The sequence below is a fragment of the Temnothorax longispinosus genome, chromosome 3, assembly GCF_030848805.1.
Source record: "Temnothorax longispinosus isolate EJ_2023e chromosome 3, Tlon_JGU_v1, whole genome shotgun sequence".
Classification (NCBI taxonomy): Eukaryota; Metazoa; Arthropoda; class Insecta; order Hymenoptera; family Formicidae; genus Temnothorax; species Temnothorax longispinosus.
Window position 1 is genome coordinate 502,900 of NC_092360.1, and position 25,328 is coordinate 528,227.

Here is a 25,328-nt window from a genome sequence, read left to right on the forward strand (position 1 = left end):
TGTAGACCTAGCATTACCCTAAGAGCTGCAAGTTGATTGGCTTAAACCGAAACTCGGACGCAGTTCTAGCATCGTGGACACAAGGCTTTACAGAAAACCAGCAGTTTCATTGATTGGCTTAAATCGAAACTCCGATTTCTAGTATTGTGTATGTACACAAGGCTTAAGGTTGATGGTCAGCACGTTTCGGAACGCATACAAAGTTCCAAAGTTATTTCATCATTCCCATCTAGAACAATTTAGAATAGCAGGTTAGATTGTTTCCGTCAATATTTTATTGTGATTTATGGTCGTTATATGGTGTGCACTGTGCGTCTCAAACCAAATCGAACGTGGTATCTGTTGTACGGCATATTCTTGTTGTATATTTTTGATATCGTTTTCGAGTTTTATTTAATTGTGCTTTTAAATAATTTAACCAAAGTCATGGCTACTGACGATTCGTGGAAAACGCAACATTTTCGACAGAGCGTAGTCGCGAAAATGTAAGTCAATTTGCGTCGGTTATAAAGCGAGAACATTGTCTTATATCATCAATTGAGATTATTAAAAGTTCAATTATTATTTAAAGAATAATATCCTCTGAAATTGTTACACACTAATTTATTTTTTACGTTCCATATATCCCGTACATCCCGTATATTATTTATGTGAATATATATTTATTTTGTTTCTTGACACGAAATATTTATGTGCGTGTCAATAATAAATCTACTTTTAATCGTTCTTTGATTACCTTTGTTTTTTTATTGTTTTATCTTTTTATGTGAATTTTTTCTAAAATTTTTTTTTTCCTGTTTTATAAAATAGATGCATAGTACAATCAAAGGAATAATTCTAATTTTTTATTTGATATACAATAGCAAATATTTTATTGACAGTGACGAAGCGATACAAGTGTCTGGCATGCCCACAACAAAAAATAGCATGGAAATGGAGAATCACGTCTTCCAAAAAGCTAAGACTAAGGTATGTCTAGAATTATCTAGAATGCTAAAAATATATTTCGTTCTTTGCAGTTGCATTGTGTTATACTTTCTGGATTTAAGAGTGAAATATGTACATTGTTTTATACTTATTGAACTTAAAGTAAAATATATAATTAGATGTTGGATTGAGGAAAGATGAATAATGACTACCTATATTTATACAGAAGCTTATAATCCAGTTTAATAACTATATACACTATTTAATCCAAAATTTTTCTTCTTTTGATTATAACAATCATTAAAATAAGATTTTGATACTCTGAACATTTTTTTTGACATCTCTAACGACTCTAAACATATGTTTTAACATAGAGTGTTTCTGAATATAATATTATACATATATATCAAAAATTGACTCAAATGTTTTATATATATATATATATATATATATATATATATATACACCGGAAAGTGTAATTTTGTAAATATCAAAAAAGGCTCATATTTAAATAATCATTATGATTAAAAGAAGAAACATTTTTGATCAAATAATATATGATAGTTATTAAACTGGATTATAAATTGCTGTGTAAACATAGTTAATAAAAAAAATTAGTTAGAAAAAAACAAAATCTATTGAGTGGCACTGAAATATATATATTACATATATTTGTATTTATTTTATTTAAATTTAAATTATTGAGTCATATATCTTTATAGTAGTAATTAATAGCTAATATTAATATCTAATTATATATTGCAAGTCATATTTTTTAAATTAATTTAAAGCGATATCTTGTAATATTCTTACAATGATAGATTGTTATGGTGTTAAATCTCTGAGAAGTTTATCTGGGAATTATCACCTAGATTATATTATCATATAGATTATACTAGGAATTATCACATAGATTATATTATCATTTATTTTACATTGCTTACATTGCAATTACATTGCTTTAATAACCACTGTATACTATCAAATCCAAAATTTGTCTTTTTTTGATTATAACAATCATTTAAATAGGAACCTATTTTGATACTCTAAACATATTTTTATATGTGAATGCAAACCTTTCAGTATTACTAATCTATTTTTTTTTCTTCTTGCAGGAAGAATACTTGGGTTTTGTTGCCAGATTAATTCTTCATGTCAGAGAAATGAGTAATGTTTGATATATATGTCTTATATATTATATTAATTTCTTATTACATTATAATATGAGATTTATAAAAATAATGACAAACTCTTATTACGTTAACATTGCATATCAAATTAAATATAGTTTATAAATCTTGTCAACGAGACACTGTAATTTATTCTGTTAAATACAAATTAAATAATCGTGAAATAATTGAAAGTGTATTTGTTTGCTGCTTTAAAAAAACAAGAAATTATGTGTTCTAGTCGCTTAATGATTCATTAAATTATTAATCTTATTATTAATCATACTCTATTTTTTAAAGATATTTTACCTTATATTTATTTGCAAAATTTTGAAGTTCCCCTGTTCAGTATCCTTTTTTTCAAAAAAGTCAGTTTTATTTTTATATTAGATCTCGTATGTTATTTCAGTGACATTCTATTCTTTTCGTAGATTCCAAAAAGGGTGCGGCTGGTAATGCACCAGGTACTGCTGGTACCAATAATCAAGGCATGCCTGATCCAATTGGTGCTCTTCAGACGTTGGCACGCCAGGGCACGGGAAATAATCAAATGATGGGCATGGGAGGTCCAGGTCCTAATCATCAGGGTATAATCCCGCAACCACCTGCGAATACTGCAACTAATCGTAAGTAATTAATATATCGATTTCATGTAGGTTGAACCTTACAAAGAATAACTAATGCTTGAGCTGCATCTGTTATAACAAATAAATATTATTTTTAACAAATGTATGTACATACTTCAATGTATCGGTTATTTTACTTTTTCTTTCTGCTGTTAGCCTATCCTATATATCCCGTATTTTCTATACTGTGTATCTCGCTCCTATTCTAAGATGTATGTTAGTGTTAATATAATTAAATTGATTATCAATTTAATTACATGAATGTGCTATTCTAGCTTTAGTTTGAAATTATGTTTCAAGACTGTAAGTAACGGTGGTTTGCGAAGAAAGGCGAAGGAAATTAATTCATACAAATAATATTATTAGGCTACTAAGATCCAGTCCCGACTGTAAATAGGCGTTTTAATTGATAGCTCTTATTGTTCCAACTTTTAAATTCTTGAAATATGGATATTTGAAGCAGTCGATCATTCATCGCATATTATTTTTCTCACAATCTTCAACTCGCTAATCAACCTTATGTGCCGAGATCATGGAATAATAGTCGAGATTAAACTCGAAAATCCACCGACCACGAATCTACTGCTCTCATGTAGAGCCACATGTTATTCGATATTGTTCCAACTCATGTGTGTTTATTATATACTTACTATCATTTCTCTTGCGTATTGAATTTTTAACGTTCACTTTTCGTTCAATTTGCTAAACATTTTTCTCTGTTTTTACATACTAATAGATTACTTCTCATATTAACATAATGTCAAAATATGTTTTGCAACAAGTTTATTTGTGCTATGGAGTTATTTTATGCTAAATTTAATTTTTTGATGCAATCGGATGGTCTCTTACCCAGTTCCTTGGTTGAATAATTACAAATTACTAAAGGTATGCAAAAGTTTACATTGCTTGCGTTTAAATGCTATTGTACGCTTAGAGTTTTCTAATTAACTTTTACTCGGATTGTTTGAAGAAAAATTAAGTTTATTTAAAAAACAATATAAAATAATAGTCTGTACGCGATATTTGTCCGTATGCCGATACACTCATCAACGATCGAAAGGACCTTCTTAACGCTCGCGAAACCGTCCTTTTCTTTAATTCGCTTCTTCCTTCTTTTTCCTTCCTTAGGCCTAAGGCAATTTTCCCTACTCTTGCGCCCGATCTCTGCCTATACTTCCACACGACTCTTAGGGTCGATATCACAGTCTCCGATTAACGTGATCCTCCGATTAAACTCACTCTGCATCTCTTTCTAACTGTCCCCCTAGAAAGAGACGAAGAGTGAGTTTAATCGGAGGATCACGTTAATCGGAGACTGTGATTAGTCGTGATTCTTTTGCTCAGCCTTTCAGTATCTTTTTCGTAAGTCATGCTTCTCCTAATTGTTAGAAGTCATATTACCAAAAGTATGGCTTACAGCGCTAATCATCCTTTGTTTGATTTGCTCCGCGTTACATCAATTATCAATTTCCTACCTTATCCACCATTTATGAAGTTTTAGAAAGATTCGACTTAATTAAGATTAGAATAAGAATAGAAGAATCCAATAAAAGTAAAACGTGCAAGAAGACTAAATATTAATCAGAATACTATATTTCGACGTTCACATGAAACGAGGAAGATTGAAACGAAAAGGAAACTGAATTTTGCATGAGTTATCCGACAATGTCATTACCGATTAAATCACCATTTGTCTTCCATTGAATCGGCACAGATATCCTTTTTGTATAGACTTGTCACCGGAGATGATAAATGGATTTACTACAGCAATCCTAAACATAAAAAGTCATGGGTAAATTTCGGCGAGTTTTTCCACTTCTAAGACAAAAAATATATCTATGATTACAAGGTTTGTCTATGTATCTGAGTGAGAGACACTTCATACAACAAAGATCCGATACACATTTTCGCAATTCTGAAGAAATACAAGAATGAATCAGTAACTTTATTTGTTTCAAGAACCGGGACTGCGGCGGCAAAAGGTGGTAGATAATGCTGGAAAATATTTTATATTAAAAATGTTTTTGTTTATAAGAATATTGAGAATATTAAGAATATACAAATACATAAAATTGCTCGAAAAAACAATGGAAATTTTTGTATACCCCACAACTTTTTAAGTATTGTATTTTGAACGTATATTTATCGTATTGAAATAAATTCTTTTTATTAATCACATTTAAAATGAATAAACATGTTGTACACTTAATAAATGTAAAATTAAATAAAAAAGTAATAAGAAATATATACATAAACAGGCTTTTCTGTAATACTTCAACGATGACTTTGAATTGAAAAGAAATAAGTCTATTTAACTAGTGAGTAAGACGTAACTCTTTAAGCCGACGATAGTAAATATTATGATCACCTTGGACAGGTTACACAAACTGACATATACTCTAACGATACCATTGGTAACGCAAGCGTTAGCCAGGACGGAATAGAAAGCATTTATTGTGTTATCGTGCTTGAAAAAGAAGCACATTACAATATACAACTTTAAACAGTTAATAAATTTATTCAATCGAAATGTATCATATATCAAATACGGAGTGTACCGAAAAATCAGCCTAGTAGTTCTCTGACAAACGTAGAAATGTATCATTCATCATTTTCGCCACCGGATTGCCAAATTGAACATTATAGTGAGTCTGAATATATGCAACGAAGAAATAAGGAAGAGTTATCACATAAAGATTGGATGAAACAACGAAAAGATTTAGAAAAGAAAATTCAAGAGAAACTGGAGGAAAACATAAAAGTGCAATCAAGTGATAATCGTGTGAAGTTCATATACAAATGTAAAGGACACGAAGTGCTTGATGTGACGATATTTCGATTCAAGATAATACTCGTATATTACAGTTTATTGCGTAAATGGTACATTAGTCCGGGCTACTCTTTCGTACCAGAAGTGATTGATCTCAGAGACAAACTTAAATCTGGCACGGATGATCCTTTCTCCGAAAAAGTATTAAATATAATTCACGGCGTGAAATATACGATAAATGCTTTCATGAAACGTCTAACCGACGTGTATCAATTCGTGCACGATGCGCAAGAGAGACACAAGGATGTGCAATTTGCCATGAATGCAATTGTTACAAAAATGAAACTGACATTTACGGAAAACGCGTGGCCGAATGATCTGCAAAAATCAAGTGCTGGAGATACGATTGTTGTAGAGTTAAAGTTAAATAAAAATATTCAAGTTTGCAATGTCGGTTACGAATATATACAGCAGAAGCCTCAAATTCGAACAGAAACTGCGAAAAATATAAATAAGTTGGAGTCAATGTTGCAAAATTTTTTTCATTTTCCTTTGGAAGAAGCATTCGAAAGGTTTATTATAAGGGAAGAAGAATCTACAAGTTTACAAGAAGAAGAAAGCGAAAACAGATTAGAAGATTTATCAGAAGATTCAGTTAAATACCTTTTATACCTAAGATTCCTTTTTCCAGTTTACGTTTCTAAATGTTCTGTTTTCGTATTAATAATTAGTAAAAAAATAAACACTGAAATCATTAATAAATCGATATGCAATAAATTAATGATTACAAATTATATCCATTTGTACTATCTACATTCTTTTTGCTTTATGATATATTCGCTTATATTTTTTTCTAGTATTTAATTTACAATACTTTTCGGCTTATTATATATTTGCTTATACAAATATTTTTTTCTTTTTATAATGTGTTTGTAAATTTATATAATGTTATGTTTTCAAATTTCTGTTGCAATATACAAATACATGAATAGTTCGGTTTATGAAAAATATACACCTAAGTGATAACTAGTTCAAACTTCTGTATGTTTTGTTAGTTTTGCAAAGTTTAAATCAACGGCCCGGACAACCAATGAATATGCCTGGTATGCAGAACAAAATGCCAGGTATGGGTATGATGCCGTCACAAACTGGCGGTCCAATGAATCACATGGGCCCGATCCAAACTATGCAAAACAATCCTATGTTGACTCAGATGAATCAGATGGGACAAGGAAATATTCCTCCACAAATGAATCAAATGGTGCCTGGGCAAATGGGTCAATTAAGCGCTGGACAGATGCAACAAAATATGCAGGTACGCTTTATTTACTTGCTCTACTAAGTAATTAAGTTATATAAGAAGGATAAAATAAGGAAAGGAATGAGACAGTTTTATGAGATGTTTTATGTGTTTACTTTTATCATAGTCCCAGATGCAGAATCAATTACCAAGTCAAATGAATAATCAAATTACGGGACCAATAGGCAATATACAGACTAATATGCCGCAACAGATGAATCAAATTGGTCCTGGCCAATTAGGTCCTGGTCAAATGCAGCAGCAATTAAATCATATTCAAAGAAAGGTATAACATACTTATCTTTTTAATTATTCTATTAGTACCATTTTTATTAAAAATTTCTTTATTTATTGATAATATCCTGTTAATATAATTGCCATTTTTGTTTTTAGCCAGGTGAAATGATGAATACTGGATTTCCTGGCCCACGTAACGTTACGCCTAATCAATTCTTGAGGCAGAGCCCGTCTCCTTCAGCTCCGAGCCCAGCTGGTTTGGGAGCTCCGTCGAGGTAATATTAACAGACTTTTTAAACATAATTTTTTTAGAATTGTGTGACAGAAGTATAAAAGCATATTTCTATCATTATTCCTGACATGACATCATTATTCATGGCATAATAACAAAACGAAAAATTACATTTCCACAGTAATCAAATGGTTGCCTCGCCCGCTCTAGTGCCATCACCAAGTCCTCAGCATGCCATCATGACAGGACCATCTCGTTCTGTGAATTCCGTAGGTAAGATCAGATAATCGAGAATTAATAAACATAGAAAATAAATATAGATAAAAAGGAAGGAGAAAAGAATGGAATTATTAAATAACACATATTAAATGATACGTTGAACTAGGTATGGCACCGTCTCCAAGCAGTTCACTAAATACTCCCGGGGGTGTAGGAGCCACACCAAGTCCTCAGCAAGAAGATCAGGCTTACAGAGACAAAGTCAGACAGCTGAGCAAATACATAGAGCCATTACGAAGAATGATTGCCAAGATGAGCAGTGAAGGAAGTAAGGAGATATAATTAGTACAAACAACAATGTCAAGGTGCAACAATATCAAGAAATCAAAATTTAAAACATTAAAGATCTGTTTTATTTATTTAAAAATAAGAAGTTTATTCTATAAAAATGATATACTAAAAATTATGCTTAAAAATTTACATAAATAATGTGAATTATTTTCATATAGATGGAAATATCAACAAAAAAAGAAAATTACATGTTTTTAATATTATATATGCCTTTCCGATATTAAGCTATTCAAATGAACAATATTATTATTTATATTGATCGTTTTTTCTATCGTAGATGTCGATAAACTCAGTAAGATGAAGAAGCTCTTGGAAATTCTATCGAATCCCAGTAAACGTATGCCACTGGATACATTGCTAAAATGCGAAGTTGTCTTGGAAAAGTTAGACTTCAAGAGAGGGGACGGTAGTGTGGGACCGCCAGTAACGACATTGAAGGAGCACCAAATTTTCAGTCCACTGTTAGAAGCTGTGAGCACACACCTCCAAAGCCCGGTAATCAATCACACGTTACAACGTACTTTTGGACCATGTTTGGATGCCTTATTTGGACCAGAAATAAAGTAAGGACGCATACATACATAAAAAAAGATTATCATTTTATTTATTAAGTTTACGATCAAATTGGAATACATTTTATTATTTGTATAAAAATAGAAATTTGCCGCCACCCTTGAAGAAGCAAAAAGTAGAAGAATCACCTAGCGAAATACCTGACGTATTACAAGGAGAAATAGCTAGACTCGACCAACGGTTTAAAGTATGTAACATCATCTCTTAAGCTCATTTTGGATAATTTACACTTTGTTTTAAATCACGTATATTTTATCAAAAATTTATGTTTATTATTTACTTGGAACTTAGGATCTGGCATACTTTCTGCCTATAAAAGTATAAATTGTATAAATATAATTCGCGAATTTTCTTAACATTTTGTCAACACTTTTTTATGTAAGATGATATATCAAGTTGTACACGCAAATCTTGTCTCTAGCTTATAATAATTAAAAAGGTTCGTATTGCATAATTGTTATTAATATATAATGCAATTTTCTCATTTTAGGTCAGTCTAGACCCAGCGCAGCAAAGTGGATCGAAATGTATACAATTGATATGTTGGCTTGATGACCGTCATCTTCCATGCGTTCCACCGATCTCGGTTACAGTTCCCGCAGATTATCCTTCAACGCCGCCTCGCTGCGTCATGGCACCGCACGAATACGAGGCAACGACATTCCTGTGTGCTGTACAAAAAGCCCTGAACGTCCGTATCGCAAAACTGCCGCGCCGTTTCTCTCTTTCCCAACTATTAGACACGTGGGAGATGAGTGTTCGACAAGCCAGCGCACCAAAGGAAACGTCTATTACTGCTAGTACAGTCCTGATGGGTTTATAGTACAAATCGCACGAATATCTGATAATATCTATACAACTAGGCTATTGTAAGCAAATATCCATAAACTCTACGAAAATCTATAACTATTGCAATGAAATAAGCATAAACTCTTCGAAAAACATTGTATTTTTTTTTATTAATATCAGCAATTAACTATAGATCTAATTCTGATAGTTGTTTCAAAAAAGTATTTTCGTATCCATTAAGTGTTCCGGAAAAATTTTTTTTTACAATTAATTAAAATTTAACAAACTAAACGGCGAGATATTTAAATCGCTATGATTTTCTTGGGTGTTTAGAGTAAATCTATGAAATTTTTTTTTTTTTTACATAGGTACATATATTCTTTCTAAGTTCATATGACTGTGCTACTTAATTATATAAAGCAAAGTGGAAGTTTTTTTTCAAATATCTATTTATATATACATATGTGTAAATATAAATGTATAGTGCAAATATATGTCATAGTGAAATTATGTAATTCACTGATTTTACACAGGTAAATTTCTATAAAATTGCAGACTATATTAGTAAATACGTAAAAAATCGTCTTTTTATACAATTATCTGTAATTTTATAAAAATTAATTACTGTAAAAAAATTATATATGTATATATATATGTAGGTTTTTTATTCAAAACAACTTGTGCTTGAAATGTCACACTCTTGATTCATTTTTTTGAGATGACTTTTCTTTTTCCAAAATATATATACAATTATATCTTGTATTATTTAACATATATATGTATATGTATATTTCCATTAGATATAATGACGATATTATTTCCAGTATTATCTATATATAATAATTATACCATATGTATAATACAAATGCTCTATATGATATGATTATGTATTACGTAAAGATAATATCAAAACCAGGTTTAAAAAATAAAAATTTTATAACTAATATTTATTTTGAGAATTTAGCAATGCAAAGTAAAACATGTCTTTCTTCATGAAATAATCTGATTTTTTATTTCTCTGTCTGTAGTTTTTACAATAAATTAATATCATTTGTTCAAAGCTGAACTGATTTCTTTTTTCATTTTTTATATATCAGATCAGATCAGATAACCATCAGTATAGAAGGTAAGGAATAAAAAAGTTTAGTATAACTTTGGTATAATATTTGTAAAATTTTAAAGATATAATTTTTTATGATTCTTTTTGACAAATTTTCTCTCTTGCTTTAATCGATTGTTCACTAAAGACACGATTTTTACGAGGAAAACGTTTTCGGTCAATTTACTTGAATTTGTGATATATTGTGGTTCTTGTGTCTCAAATTTAACCAACATTCTATGATTAGTTGCTGAATTATAATCATTTAAAAGTCTCCTTCACAAGAACTGTTCGTACGTTTGTCTACAGGAGCTTGCACTTGTGCTTGCCCGTATATTATGAAAATCGTGCAGCGGTATCCTTTATATATGTTTATAAATGTAGATGTATATAAAAATATATAAAAGCGAAAAAATAACATGTATAAACTGTCTAGAAACAAAAATTTAAGTAATTCTTGACAAAGTATACAACATTCTGACTCAAATCTGACGGGTTTAAAGTTTAGAAGTATGCTGCGTTTGGTAAACAATCCCGTTTGACAATAAATCGTCAATTTCACTAGGCTGAAATTTTAATTCAGTTAAGATTTGTACAGTGTCGTCACCGGGTTGTGGGTTTCTGCGAGCTCCTACAGAAATGCCGGGTGTGCGAGATAAGCGAGGAGCGGGATTTGGAATTACATCGTCCCCCACAGTCGTAAACGTCTGCCTCTGCTTATTGTGAATATGTGATGTGACGTTTTTCAAATCTAGCATCGGTGTCACGCATGCATCAGTGCCGTCAAATATAGCGCGCCATTCCGCTTGAGTCTTCGTCTTGAAAATTTCCGTGATTCTGCGACGATTTTCTTCGAAATTTTCATACTGCGGTACCTCGTCGCTTGAGAGACCAAGCTTCTCTAAGAAAATTTCGTAGAACTGTGGTTCGAGCGCTCCAACACACATATAAAGCTTATCCTTCGTCTCGTATGTATCATACCAGTGCGATCCTGTGTCCAAACTGTAGGAAAAGTAATTATAAATAAATCTTTACAAACTATGTATATATCTATGTGTGTGTGTGCGTGCGTGCGTGCGTGCGTGCGTGCGTGCGCGTGCGTGCGTGCGTGCGTGCGTGCGTGCGTGTGCGTGCGTGCGTGCGTGCGTGCGTGCGTGCGTGCGTGCGTGCGTGCGTGCGTGCGTGCGTGCGTGCGTGCGTGCGTGCGTGCGTGTGCGTGCGTGCGTGCGTGCGTGCGTGTGTGTGTGTGTGTGTGTGTGTGTGTGTGTGTGTGTGTGTGTGTGTGTGTGTGTGTGTGTGTGTGTGCGTGTGTGTGTGTGTGTGTGTGTGTGTAAAACAAAAATTTAAAGCACTTATGTATTCCAAGGAGGTACTTACAAATTTTTGCCACGCGCATTTCCCCATATACCCATTTTCTGGGATCTGAATAACCAGGACCCTAAGTATGCCGTTCCCTCTACCATTGATAGATCTATCACCTGTCCGACATTGCTGTTAGTTCGTTCATACAACGCCAAGATTATCCCAAGAGCGCACATTAAACTACCGCCACCGAAATCAGCAGCCAGATTGACGGGTGGTGTAGGTTTTTCATTAAATCGACCAAATAAAGATAGTAATCCTATATTAACAATTTGTATTGCTAAATAAGTCTTGCAAAATAATTAAGACTTATTGGTGAAGAAATTATGTCATGATAAAAGGCAAACTAAGAAATAAAATAAATTTATGTAAAATAATTTAAGGAAAATTATTTGATGTAAATACAAATATGAATGAATGTAAGTGTAGGTATAGTTCTTTTTCTTCATATTCGTTGAATAACTATAATGTGGATCGTTATATATTACAACGTATGTTTATATATATATATATATATATATATATATATATATATATATATATATATATATACCAGATAAACCCAAATAGTTGATATCATGACCAGCCATATCTGCGTAAGAGCCACTTTGTCCATATCCAGTCAATCTAGCATATATCAATTTCTTATTTGTTGCCATAAGTTCCTTTGGTCCAATCTTCAACTTTTCCATAACTCCTATTGTATAAATATATATATTTGTGTAAATTAAAAAATTTTATTCTTAGTTATTATTAAAAATGTAATACTAGATATCTTTCTCGCTATCTTAAAAGTCATTTTAAAGACTACGCACCTCTCCTGTACGTATCAATAACAACATCGCTTTGGTTACTTAATTTTTTAAAAATATTAATACCCTTTTCGGATTTCAAATTTAATGCTATCGATCTCTTCCCATGGCCTATACAATCTAATGCTTGAGCTCCAATCTGTAATGTAATAAAAAATAATTAAGGTATAAATTTCTATAAAATAAAACTCAATTTTTAAAATTATACTTTTAGACTATATATTATACAGGGTGTATCATTTTAAGTGATTCAGCTGAATATCTCTTAAAGTAAAAGAGATTAGAAAAATTATTTTAGACAAAAGTTGTTTGGTTCGAAGGGGGACATAAGATGGTGTCATTGGTTTGACCATGAATGGTCGTTTAAAGCTCACGTGAACGACACCTTTAATTTTTTAAATGGAAACCCATATTTTCCAATACATATTCTTGTAGCTAATCTTGAGAGCTTTTCAAAACACTATAATAAAGTATTTTTTCGTTAAGAACTTTTGGAATTATGAGGCATGAAAGTTCTAGTATTTTGACATAAAATACAAAATATCTTGTAAAACATTAATTTTTTATATGAAAAAAAGGCATAGTTTCTTTAAGAAAAAATATGTAATTTGCAACACGCATCTGCATACTTTTTCTTAAAAGCAACTATGTCTTTTTTTCATGCCAATTGATTTGTCTCATTATTCTGCGCATAAAAGTATTAAGGTAACATTACCGAAAACTTAATGTTTTACAAGATATTTTGTATTTTATGTCAAAATACTAGAACTTTCAAGCCTTATAATTCCAAAAGTTCTTAACGAAAAAATACTTTATTATAGTGTTTTGAAAAGCTCTCAAGATTAGCTACAAGAATATGCATTGAAAAATAGGGGTTTTCATTTAAGAAATTAAAGGTGTGTTCACGTGAGCTTTAAACAACTATCTATCGTCAAACCAATGACACCATCTTATGTCCCCCTTTGAACCAAACAACTTTTGTCTGAAACGATTTTTTCAATCTCTTTTACTTGAAAAGATATTCAGCTGAATCACTTAAAATGATACACCCTGTATATTATGTGTGGTACATAGACAATATTATCATGTACACAATTATTACATACATATATTTCTTAATATTTAATATTAATAATATAATAATGTTTATTTTTCTGCTAATATAAGTTACAAATTTATCATACATATAAATTTTAATGAAGCATTCTAACAGAATCTACCTGTTAATTACCTTATCCACTCTGATAACGGATGCTCCAAAATCAGCTAAAATCATTCCACATACAGGTCCTGGAGCTAGCCCAGCTAACTCTAAGACCTTGATTCCTTTTAGAGCCATTGCCTCCATCGATGAATTAATAAAACTTCACAACTCTTTTAAGAAAGTTAGGTAACCTGAAATTCATATAAAATACCTTTATTGTTAAGAAAACCCTAGCTCTTTCTAACAAAACATTTAATTATATATATATATAATATATAATATTCGATTATATTCAAATTCGCACATAAAATTTATATATTATTAATTTGCCTTATCACAACCTTATTCCTCATTAACCATCAGCAGACATGTTGATTACACAGTACTATATACACTCTATACAGCATGACAATGCATTTATAACTGGACCATGACTGGACCTTTATATTCTTAACATTTCCATATATTTGGAACTTATTCTTGACATTTCGGCGCAACCACACGTGGTTTTAGTATGGACATAAACAGACACAAAGTAAAGGCACGTGCGCGTATCGGTGCGCATGTATCTTATACATATAACCTCACTCTATCGACTACCGCCGTCGATAACACATTCGACGCGTACGTGTAAAAAAAAATAAAAATAAAAATAAAACTGAACTCAAAAGCCAAAGGCACTCGAAAGGTCTTCAATGGCAAGATCAAAAAGAAATTCGAACAACGCGCTACAATATTTCTTATCTCGCGAAAAAGCGTAAGAATTGAGGAAAGAGTTAATTTTGACAAGAGAATTGCGAGTTCGAGTATTTTCTTTATAAAAAATGCTTTTAATTTCCGTTATCTTGCACGCCTTTGTGACTGTTTTTTTTTTATATCATCTATATCTCGTTATATTACTCTTCCTGTCTTTTTGCTAAAAACTGATATATTGTTTTTAACATTTTAAGTTCTTTCCTAAATATCAGTTTTTTTATATGACGAGTTAAGAATAGGAAGATTCGATTATATGCCATCACGTATTTATTTTAGAATCATCGTGAAGTTGCACACATACGTTAATTCTTCGATACTGTCGCACAGACATGAGACAACGCGATGCTGCAGCCGTGATTTCCGTGGATCCGCGGAGAGAGACGTCTCGCGCAAAAAATAACTTAAAGTGAGCTATGAGCGCAGCGAATCGCGCGCGATTAATATTAATACAGATTAGTTTTTTCTACATAGAACGTTTCATATAAATATAGAACATGCGTTATGTAAGTTAATAATTATGTTATTATACAACTAGGCCAAAGGTCGCAAGCCGCGGGTCTTCAAAAGCGAGTCCTGCGGGCGCGGAACGCCAGATGGCACCCGCATTTGGCGCCCTTTTCAATGTCGAAGGGCACGAGAGAGCACCGCGAGCACCCCGCGTCACGGCACTTGGCAATCTTGGATGACATCATGTTTCACACGGTGTTTGATTGATTTGTTATTTATATTATTAGCCTACGGAGCCTATTAGGTCTTTCCCTTTCCCCGTACGTAGCTCGTTTAGACCCCTCGTTTCACGGTTGTCGTGCGGCGTTTATTACAATTTTTCTCCTCAGCGTCGCGATCTCGCGATCGCGCCCTGTCGAAAATACCGGCTGGTCGCGCGAAAGGTAGTGGATTCACTATACTGGTGAATCACCGTTGACGTTTCAGGTCGAGTTTAAACTAGCAACAGCTGAGCGGCCTGTCGGATCTCTGCGCTTCGCTTTTCGTCGCCAATTCTCACAATGGCTAATCACGGTACGGTATTTAAGGAGTAGAGTTTTTAATTTCGTATCCGCGCAATTGTGTACTTAGGTTATGTTTAATCCAATTATTCTAGACGAGGACAAGAGCGAGGGCTCCGTCGAGATAGGAGGTGAAAACGAGGGGGAGGAGTCCGAGGAACCTGACAAGATACTGATTATAGATCCCGATAGCGAAGTGCGTTTTCTGATTTACTCCTGTTAAACGGAGTTTAATTTTTCAAATTGTCACGTATCGCTGTGTATACACTGTCGACAAAGTTACTGTTACGCCGATTATTTTAGGAATTAGACTTCAATCACTCGAAGCTCACCAAACTGGAAAATTTGGAGCCGCTGACGCAAATACGAAGATTATGCTTCACATGGAACCTGATTAAGAAGATAGAAAATCTTGATACGCTTACTAGTTTGGTAGAACTGGAGTTAAGAGATAATCAAATTATGACTATAGAAAATCTGGACGCTCTCGTGAATCTAAAGTACGTCCTTGACTTTAATTTTTGTTCGTTCGCTCATGTAACGAGCGACGCATCCTAATAATGTATGGGTTTTAGATTCTTGGACCTGTCATTCAATCGCATTAAGAAGATAGAGGGGTTGGACAGTTTACTGAATCTACAAAGATTATTTATATCGTCGAATAAAATTTTGAAAATCGAAAACATCTCGCATCTGGCGAATCTTACGACGCTGGAATTAGGCGACAACAAGATACGCGAAATTGAGAATCTGGAGGGTCTCGAGAAGCTGAACTATTTGTATCTCGGTAAAAATAAAATTACCAAAATCGAAAACCTGGAGAGCCTGAAAGATCTCACGCTGTTAAGTCTACAAAGTAATCGGATCACGAAGATTGAGAATATTGAAGAATTAAAGAAACTGAATGAATTGTATTTATCTGAAAATGGTATTATGTGCATAGAAGGCATAGGGAATTGTCCAGAGCTAACGACGTTGGATTTAGCTAACAACAAAATTAAAAAGATTCAAAATATGGATCATCTTGAAAATCTCGAAGAATTCTGGGTAAGAGGAATTAATCTGCTAAACAAATGCTTCTATATCACGTGATTGTATATTATTTTTATAATTTATATTATTTAACATTTACAGATGAACAATAATGAAATTGAAGACTGGAGCACGTTGGAGAGTTTAAAGGCTAACAAAAAGCTGCAAACCGTATATCTGGAGAATAATCCCATTGCGAAGGATCCAAATTACAGAAGAAAAATCATGCTGTTGCTGCCGTGGCTCGAACAGCTGGATGCGACTCTTTGTAAGAGGAAAACTGGCCAACAATGGAAAGAATAACAATAAGTAAAATAAAAATAGGTAGTACGACTAAAGAAATTAGCGTAAATTGTTTATGGAGGATCTAATCCGGACATTGCATTGTTGTTACTTTCTTTCGTTGTACCCGATACGATCTTTGTGTAGAGGCTTGGCCACATAAGATTAATAATAGTGTACCGAAGACACACTTGATACTAGGATATCATCAAACTACTACTCGATGTTGAAGTCCGTTTAGTAATTACTTTTTTTTGTACCGAAAAGGAAATACGAGAGATAGTCAATCCTTTTGTCACGATAAACAGAAACAACTTTCTATTTCGAACAAATCTTAATATATTCTTCTTCCTACTCTAATCGTATATACTATCGTATTATACTGCACATTTATGTAAAAATCTATATATCTGCACGTATCTTTCTCTATCAATTGTTATCTCTATCAATATTTTAAGAAGCTAATACATATAGATTTTGAATATTCCAATTATTTCTAAGATATATTTCCATGAAAGAAACTTCTTTACAGTTATTTTTAACGATCAACGTTTTATTACAAAAATAAGATGTACATCTATATTTTATAGCAGCGCAAGGCAGCTTTTTGTAATCGCCACTTTGTTGACCCGTCCTGATAACGATTATTGTTACAATGTAATCATATACAAAGTATTCTAAGCTTACATAAATAAATCATTAAATGTCCCGAGCTCGCCGAGAGTCAATCAAATTTAACGTAGAGCAACAGGCGAAAATTAATTATATCCTCGATCCTGATATTAAAATCAATTATTTCGTCATCGACATGGAATTCAAAGCCATACAAACAGAAGAATAATTTGCGTCAATCTGTTCGCCCGGTATGACACTTTCCGTGCATTTGCATTCTTTTTTCGAGGACGCACGTCACCCTTTTTTCAACGCGATTAAAATTCTGCGCACAATAGAACACATATTAGGGAACACATTAGGGATAAGAATGAATATATTAAATGAGAAATCGGAATTGAAAATAATAATTAAACGCACAATGGAAAAGAATAAAATATAAGATATAAATATAGGAATATTCCCCTACATTCACATGTTCTAATATTTAATATTTATTACAAGAATATTTATATATATATATCCTAATATTTATCAATTTAGAAAAGATCAAAACTCATGGTCGAAACGTCTTGACGATTAATCCGACCAAAACCAATGATCGAATTGTCACGACATTGCCAAATGTTGTCGATTAAAAATAGAGTTTTTCTTGTTAATCACTTATTGGCGAAACGAATATATACTTTTCTGCTAATATTTAACATTTATTCTTATTCTTTATATGTATTATGTGTCCCATTGTGCGCGGGGTCTAATAGCGTTTTCGATTTGCGACTCAAACCGACTCGGATCGCATCATGTATACAGGACTCTAGCATCATTGACGTGGAATACATACATATCTATGTATGTATTCCACGTCCATTGATGCGACCCGAGTCGGGTCGAGTAGTAAATCGAAAACGCCATAAATTACTGAACTGACGCGGGTGACGCAGTCGCGCGGTTCGGCCCTGCCTGTCCAATCGCCTGGCCGCAGCGGCGATTGGCCGGTGTGCGACGCGGCGCGTTTACGGTGGAGTCTCTAGAAGTGAGAGACTACTAGAGTCTAGCATATCTTCTAGTTTGATAGAAAATAGCATACGTGTATACATATACACGTACACGTTGTGCTACAGGTGTATTGATAACTGTTTAAATGTGTTCAGATATAAGTGTACCCTTTTTCTTCCTCACACATTTTCATCACTTCATTGGTGCCGCCATTGCCGATCAAGCCAATCAAAAGTTGGACGAGATATGTCTGGCAGACCGTCACTTCTAGGGACTCTACGCGCACGGCCGCCGCGAGCGCCGCCTCGCGTGCGGATGCGCGCCGTGACGTCATCGCGCCAGCGCTCGGCGTTCGGCCATTTTGTGTGAATGAGCGCTCTCCGCTTTCACGGGGTATTTGTGTTGCGGGACTCGCGGCGGCCAGTGGCGGAGATAGGCTCGAATGATTTAGCTTCGCGTTGAGTGAGGACACACGCTCGGCGACGGATTTACACGTGCTAGTGAAGGGGTGCGACCGACCGCCCGCCCGCCCGCGTTACACTTCCGTGCGAACTGTGGAACAGGTACGATGGAGGATAAGGCGTCGCTCAAGGAACTTGACCAGTGGATAGAACAATTAAACGACTGCAAACAACTGACAGAAAGCCAAGTGAAAACCCTCTGCGATAAGGTACACGATCCGCCGCGCTCGTTGAAGCCGCGGCTCCGCCCCGTTCCCGAGGGGGGAAAACCCGCGGGGGACCCCGCGCCGCGACGACGGCCGCGTCGCGTTAATTATTCGCTCGGTCGAGCTGTCGCGTGTCGCGTTCGAACAGGGACACCGTGTGCGTGTGTGTGTGTGTGTATACCGTTTTTCGATTCCCCGCTGTCTTGCGCGTCGCCGTTGAGACGTGGAACCCGCCGCCGATGTGTCACGGGGGAGTCTCCGCGGGGTCCGCGCCACGAGGATCGTCGTCGGGCCGTCGGGCGCCCCCCCTGGGAGTAACCTCGGAGATTTCCCCCTCGTCTCGCGGACGATGGCCGGACGGCGCGCGACCGAGTTCTCGCCCTCCGGTACTCGCGGTTTTTCCGGGCCACCTTTCTGGGGGGCGACCGGGATTCGCGGTTCCCAATCGATTATTCGTGCCTGCGTGCCGTTTTGAACCTGTTAACGCGATTCCGCAACAGGTGCACGCTCTTTCGTCATCGCGTCGCGATTAATTTGCACAGGGGTGGCGTCCCCGAGGTGCCTGCCGTTCTACGATTTGTCTAGGAGACGAATTGTCTTATCATTTGCGCGACAATGGCAACGGATGTACTCTACGGTATCGTCTGTCACACACATTGCTATCTCTTTCTTGCGATAGGAGTGTGCGACGATGAGGAAAATTATTTTGCTATGAATCACAGGGGCACTTGCAGATTGAGAGATATTCCGCCATTGTGTTTTAACTAATGTTTAAATTTAATTGTAACAAAAAAATATAAGTAATAGTCCCAAGTTGATTAAAAGCACCTGCTTAGAACTTTGGTTCATTCCGCGAACTGGAAAAAAATAACATGAAACTTCTATAGAGGACAAGTACGACACTATTTCGCATTGAGGATTTATTCAAAGGACATTCTCGTCTATTACTCCGAGGTGTTTACCTCAGTGTTTTCGGCTCTTTATTTTAGAGTGAGCTAAATGAAACGCGTATTTTTGAATGAATCTATATTTAGACGTTTGAAGATGGTATTATAGCTGCGACATTCTTCACAATAATAATGCCTCGCCGCGTTGTATGTTATGCCAATTGGCCGAAGCCTCTGATTTTCTAAACCTAAACGTATGCTATTAATTATATCTGTAATTGGCAACGGAAATTCGTTTGTCGCGAGGAATTTCTTTTTTGAGTATCGAGAAAGATAATTTATGATTGCAATCAGACATTTATAATCTGAGAGAGATACCGCCAGCGTGATATCTTTCTTATCGCATTAGTTGACATACATGTTTACGTGTTGCCTTTTTGTTGCGCGTTCGCGAAAATGACTTTTCTAGCAGGAAGGGATTTAAATACGCGTTTATACGTTTCGCACGTAAGGTGTATACCTTCTCGCGCCTGTTGTAAATCAATCTACTTCTTTTTATTTTCAATGTTTTCAACATAGCTCATAGCTACATTATCTGTGTGCCAGCAATGGTATCTTATAATATTTAAAACTTTCAGGCAAAAGAAATTTTAGCTAAGGAATCAAATGTACAAGAAGTAAAATGTCCTGTAACGGTATGCGGAGATGTACATGGACAGTTCCACGATTTGATGGAGCTGTTCAGAATAGGTGGCAAATCACCTGATACGAATTACCTTTTTATGGGTGACTACGTTGATCGTGGATATTATTCAGTCGAGACTGTCACTCTGCTCGTAGCTCTTAAGGTACAGTGTGATATTTTATTAAATTGTCATGACTTTAATAATAATCCGTTGATTAATGTACTTAAATGTATTTAATTGTATATATAGTGCTTATACATATACGTTACTTTTTCTTTGAACAGATAACAAGAAATATATATTTAGTTTACATCTCTTCCCTTCTTCCTGTCTGTTTTGTATAATTAAAGGTGAGATATCGAGAAAGAATAACCATTCTGCGAGGCAATCACGAATCGAGGCAAATCACACAGGTGTATGGATTTTATGATGAATGCTTACGTAAATATGGGAATGCCAATGTGTGGAAATTCTTTACGGACTTATTCGATTATTTACCATTAACGGCGTTGGTCGATGGCCAAATATTTTGTTTGCATGGTGGTTTATCGCCGTCGATTGACACTTTGGACCACATACGTGCTCTAGATCGTCTTCAGGAAGTGCCACATGAAGTTAGTATTTGCATTTGTAATTTTGTACAAGACTTCTTGTACTGGTGGAACTTAATTTATCATTATAATTGTCCGTTATTTAATATAGGGTCCCATGTGCGATCTGCTTTGGTCAGATCCAGATGATAGAGGAGGATGGGGTATTTCACCACGTGGGGCAGGGTATACCTTTGGTCAAGATATTTCAGAAACGTTTAATCACTCCAATGGACTAACACTTGTATCACGAGCTCATCAGTTGGTTATGGAAGGTTACAATTGGTATGAGTATTTTGACATTTGTTTAGTTTTAAAATGTTTTTTTTTCTGTCACATATATATATATATATATATATATATATATATATATATATATATATATATATATATATATATATATGGCATATATATAGCTTAGTTATATCCTAAAATATCCTAAAATTAGCTTAGGATATTTTATCAGAAATTTATAATGTTACTTGTAATGTTCTATCTCTCCAGGTGTCATGACCGCAATGTTGTGACTATATTCTCAGCACCTAATTACTGTTATCGTTGCGGAAATCAAGCTGCAATCATGGAACTGGATGATGCTTTAAAATATTCATTGTGAGTACGACTTTAATACGTTTATATGTTGTAACGTAACATTTATCTGCAATTTGTTTTATTAATCTATTAAATGCGTTTGTTCAATGATTGAATTGATCTATTGAATGCATATTTAATTTTTCTAAATAATTATATAAGAAATTAAAAATAAATGTAATAATTATATAAATGTGCTTTTATACATGTGTCGCATCACGTTTTCTTTATCGTCAAAAGACTTTACTGATGCAATCAAACATGTTAAAAGGTATAGTTATTAATTTGTCTCTTGATTTTTCTGTTGCAGCCTACAATTCGACCCAGCACCAAGACGTGGAGAACCACATGTTACCAGGCGAACGCCAGACTACTTCCTCTAAAGAACTAGACTTCAGAGCTAAGTGTCAAGGTAGGGGAATGGAAACGCGATCCTGACTTTATAGTGACGCCAGACAACATAACTTACAATAGAACATCGCTAAATGCGTGTGAGGCTCCGATAATGCCTTCACACATACCACATATAGCCCCAAGTATTATATCATGGCTCACTTTGTGGTGTCTCATTGAGAGATAGAATAGATTACACGCACGTTCTGTGCGTGTCTTACATGATACATGTAGACACAACATTACTTGTACACTAAAAAGGAAAAAATAATACAATAATGTACACGTATCGATTAAATTCACTTGTAGCATTGAGTTTTACAACTTTTATTATATCCGCTTGTATTTTTATTATAAAAAAAAACTGAATATATAATAATGCACACGTTTGCGCGCAATAGGTAGAACAAAAAATATCGGTAAAATGGTATTGTTTTGTAATCTTGAATGAAAATACTAAAACTCGTCGAGAGAAATTTATATCAACAAAACAACACCGTGTGTATTTTAAATGATCGTGCGTTTTAAACGAAGTTGATTGTCATACAAGATTCCAGAAAATATACCAAAATGATCGTAAGTTATATTTAAGAGAGTGTCACGTTATTATTAGTGTGAATGGAGCATGAAATGTTCCACTTGAAGGAAATGCAAGGTGAGTTGATGCAACAGTAAATTGGCATGCATAAATTGTGCCATACAAAGATTCAATAAATATAATTTCCAAGTAGAAAGTTATTAAAAGATTTAATATGGCATTACACATACGAATTCATCAGAATCATGATGAGCAATTCGTTTCGTTAGAATTACAGTCACAGTATTTATTATTTCTAAGCCAATGAAGTAGACATTTTTATTTAAATGGCATAGAAATCCTGAAAAGGCGAATGTAAATCTTGTTCTCGTTGATGTAGCTTTCTATTAATCCATAATATTATTTTTGCGAAATAATACGCGTTTGTACAATAAAAGAAAAATCGATGAGAATGATATCTACATCCGCACTTTAAATATTTTTATTTTTGTTTAGGCAAAATGGTTATACTTAATACTTTATTGTACATAAAATTTAGTTGCTTTATTTTTCTAACAGTTGTATTTTTATATCATAAATTTGTCTCGTAATTGTAGACTGCAATATAAAATTGAGTTACACTGGTTGATAATTAATAATTTAAAAAACTACGACACTTTTGCATCAATTCTATCTGCCTTCTAAAGTGAAACACATACTTTATATCGAGTGAATATGTATATGCATTCATGATGGTTAAATTAAACGGAAGAAAATTGATTGCTTGTAAACCTATCGACGATCTTTTTACTAATAGATATAAAATGATGCTTCTGGTAAATAAACATGTGTAATGCAAGCCAAAGGAACCCATTGTCAAATTTTATATTCGTTAAAATAGCAATTTGTGTACCATGAGCAGCTAAAAGAGAAAAAAAAGCACACGAGGATGTATTTATAAGAATAAGCATTGCAACTCGAATATGATGCATAATAAAGCAATTACAATAGCGATGACAAAGGACGACAAGGCGAACATAAAATGTGTTAGATGCACATTATAGCAATTAACTAAGACTGTAAATCCATATACAACACAGGATACAGCGCGGAGTTAACGCGAGCCTTCTGCACAATGCAGGCTGAGCATTTTTTTCTTCTTTTTTTCCGTTTTCTATTATACAATATGCGTATATACATAATATTCTCTAGACTACAATAATAAGAATAAATTTTCCTATAGAACAAAAATGCACTTGTAGTATTATATATAATGCGACGGAATTTAAAGGTATAGCGAAGGAATAATAGGTACTGTACCAGCAGTTTATTATAGCTAATTTTATATCTGCTCTATTTATTGCCCTCTCACATGCATACCGATCTTCATACAACGGATGAAATTAACATGAAATACTGGAACACTACCAAAAATAGGTATTTCGGTGGAAACATGCATAGTACCTTAATATCTACATGAATATTATCATATTTTTATTTTATATTGGCATGGAAAAAACAGGGAAGCTATTGTACACGGTGCCCATTTTAACAGAAACAAATATCTTAAAAAACGAGTGAATTTTACACAAAAACAGTAGTTTATATAAGGATTAATTTTGAACATCTTATGTATGCATTTATTGGAAGTTGAGTTATTTCCGAAATTTAACACCTTTTTTTAAATAACACTTCATATTTTTTTCTAATTTTAATTTATCAAGTATCATAACTTTGTATGTATAAAAAGTAATTAAGATTATTTTAAAAAGCTTTACAAACTAGTAAATATGATTTTATGATGTACGAATTTTATGATATACATCTTGTGATACATCTGATAAAAATAATTTTTTAATATAAATTTTGCGTAAATTATTTTGTGTAAATCCATTTATTTTTTAAATATTTGTCTATTTTCATAAAAATGGAACACTCTGTATCCTTAGAGACCCATGTATACATTAAATATTTTTTGTTGGTCTAAATTTCGAAAATATTCGTACTGAATAAATTAAATAACTCATTAATACATATATGATAATCTTAGCTGTTTGAGAAAGAGAGAGAGAGAAAAATTAGTTTCATTTTAGATTTAACTTTATAGAAATTTATATGGTTAATTACAATATGTGTGGAGCAAACTTTGTATATCCTAATAAACTAAAAATTTTTTGTGATAGCTTTTATAATTTTTTAACTTATCTGAAATAATACTTAAATCGATTGTACACATGATAAATATAAAATTGAGCCATTATAAGCAAGCAATACTCTTGAACTTTACGCGATATGAACTTTATTTCGATACTTTTAATTTAGCTTGCAAAATCTGGCATCACACAGATAAGCCCGGATTTGCGAAAAGAAACAGAAAAATGCCATGAACATATAATTATATAATGTCATTTTATTATAAGGAATTAGAAAAATAAAGAGATATTATCACATTTAGATTAGGGTTTTGCTTACACTCTATATATACAAAATATTTCGCAAAGAACACAATGTTTTATGTATAAAACTCATTTCCTATGCATGGTTTTTAATCATTTAAAATATCGTGTATATATAAAATCATATATTTTATTAGCTTATTATTTGGTACTTGTATTTACGTTACGCGATAAAAAAGATAGGTA

General features: G+C 33.6%; 5 protein-coding genes across 10 annotated transcripts; 4 read left to right on the top strand and 1 right to left on the bottom strand.

Annotated features, from left to right (window-relative positions):
• Positions 1-209: 209 nt before the first annotated feature.
• Positions 210-9,703, top strand: LOC139810512 (mediator of RNA polymerase II transcription subunit 15-like). Of its 2 annotated transcripts, none has more exons than XM_071774121.1 (12): positions 210-251; positions 882-969; positions 2,043-2,094; positions 2,528-2,722; positions 6,548-6,807; positions 6,920-7,078; positions 7,186-7,304; positions 7,443-7,534; positions 7,647-7,808; positions 8,109-8,394; positions 8,489-8,591; positions 8,895-9,703. In XM_071774121.1, the coding sequence occupies exons 2-12, from the start codon at positions 907-909 to the stop codon at positions 9,225-9,227; spliced, it is 1,824 nt and encodes a 607-aa protein (XP_071630222.1). In that variant the 5' UTR covers positions 210-251; positions 882-906; the 3' UTR covers positions 9,228-9,703. The 2 variants fall into 2 exon arrangements, with proteins under 2 accessions (XP_071630222.1, XP_071630221.1); XM_071774120.1 differs by lacking the exon at positions 210-251 and adding an exon at positions 258-485.
• LOC139810517 (uncharacterized) lies at positions 4,845-6,537 on the top strand. Its single transcript, XM_071774129.1, has one exon. The coding sequence runs from the start codon at positions 5,319-5,321 to the stop codon at positions 6,354-6,356; it is 1,038 nt and encodes a 345-aa protein (XP_071630230.1). The 5' UTR covers positions 4,845-5,318; the 3' UTR covers positions 6,357-6,537.
• A 592-nt stretch (positions 9,704-10,295) lies between the features above and the next one.
• Positions 10,296-19,223, bottom strand: Amacr (Alpha-methylacyl-CoA racemase). 3 transcript variants are annotated; one of them, XM_071774128.1, is made up of 6 exons: positions 19,204-19,223; positions 13,698-13,861; positions 12,470-12,605; positions 12,208-12,351; positions 11,670-11,913; positions 10,296-11,294 (listed from the first exon to the last, which is right to left on the bottom strand). In XM_071774128.1, exons 2-6 carry the CDS (start codon positions 13,812-13,814, stop codon positions 10,790-10,792), a joined length of 1,146 nt encoding a protein of 381 aa, XP_071630229.1. In that variant the 5' UTR covers positions 13,815-13,861; positions 19,204-19,223; the 3' UTR covers positions 10,296-10,789. The 3 variants fall into 3 exon arrangements, with proteins under 3 accessions (XP_071630229.1, XP_071630226.1, XP_071630227.1); XM_071774125.1 differs by lacking the exon at positions 19,204-19,223 and adding an exon at positions 14,728-14,968; XM_071774126.1 differs by lacking the exon at positions 19,204-19,223 and adding an exon at positions 14,012-14,701.
• On the top strand, positions 14,989-17,460 carry LOC139810518 (uncharacterized). 3 transcript variants are annotated; one of them, XM_071774132.1, is made up of 6 exons: positions 14,989-15,128; positions 15,360-15,446; positions 15,529-15,629; positions 15,737-15,933; positions 16,009-16,480; positions 16,568-17,460. In XM_071774132.1, exons 2-6 carry the CDS (start codon positions 15,434-15,436, stop codon positions 16,766-16,768), a joined length of 984 nt encoding a protein of 327 aa, XP_071630233.1. In that variant the 5' UTR covers positions 14,989-15,128; positions 15,360-15,433; the 3' UTR covers positions 16,769-17,460. The 3 variants fall into 3 exon arrangements, with proteins under 3 accessions (XP_071630233.1, XP_071630232.1, XP_071630231.1); XM_071774131.1 differs by having other exon boundaries at positions 15,048-15,193; XM_071774130.1 differs by having other exon boundaries at positions 15,100-15,446.
• Mts (protein phosphatase 2 catalytic subunit mts) lies at positions 18,700-25,140 on the top strand. The gene is made up of 6 exons (XM_071774138.1): positions 18,700-19,025; positions 20,548-20,757; positions 20,946-21,209; positions 21,298-21,470; positions 21,690-21,797; positions 22,087-25,140. The coding sequence occupies exons 1-6, from the start codon at positions 18,924-18,926 to the stop codon at positions 22,157-22,159; spliced, it is 930 nt and encodes a 309-aa protein (XP_071630239.1). The 5' UTR covers positions 18,700-18,923; the 3' UTR covers positions 22,160-25,140.
• The last annotated feature ends 188 nt before the right edge of the window (positions 25,141-25,328 follow it).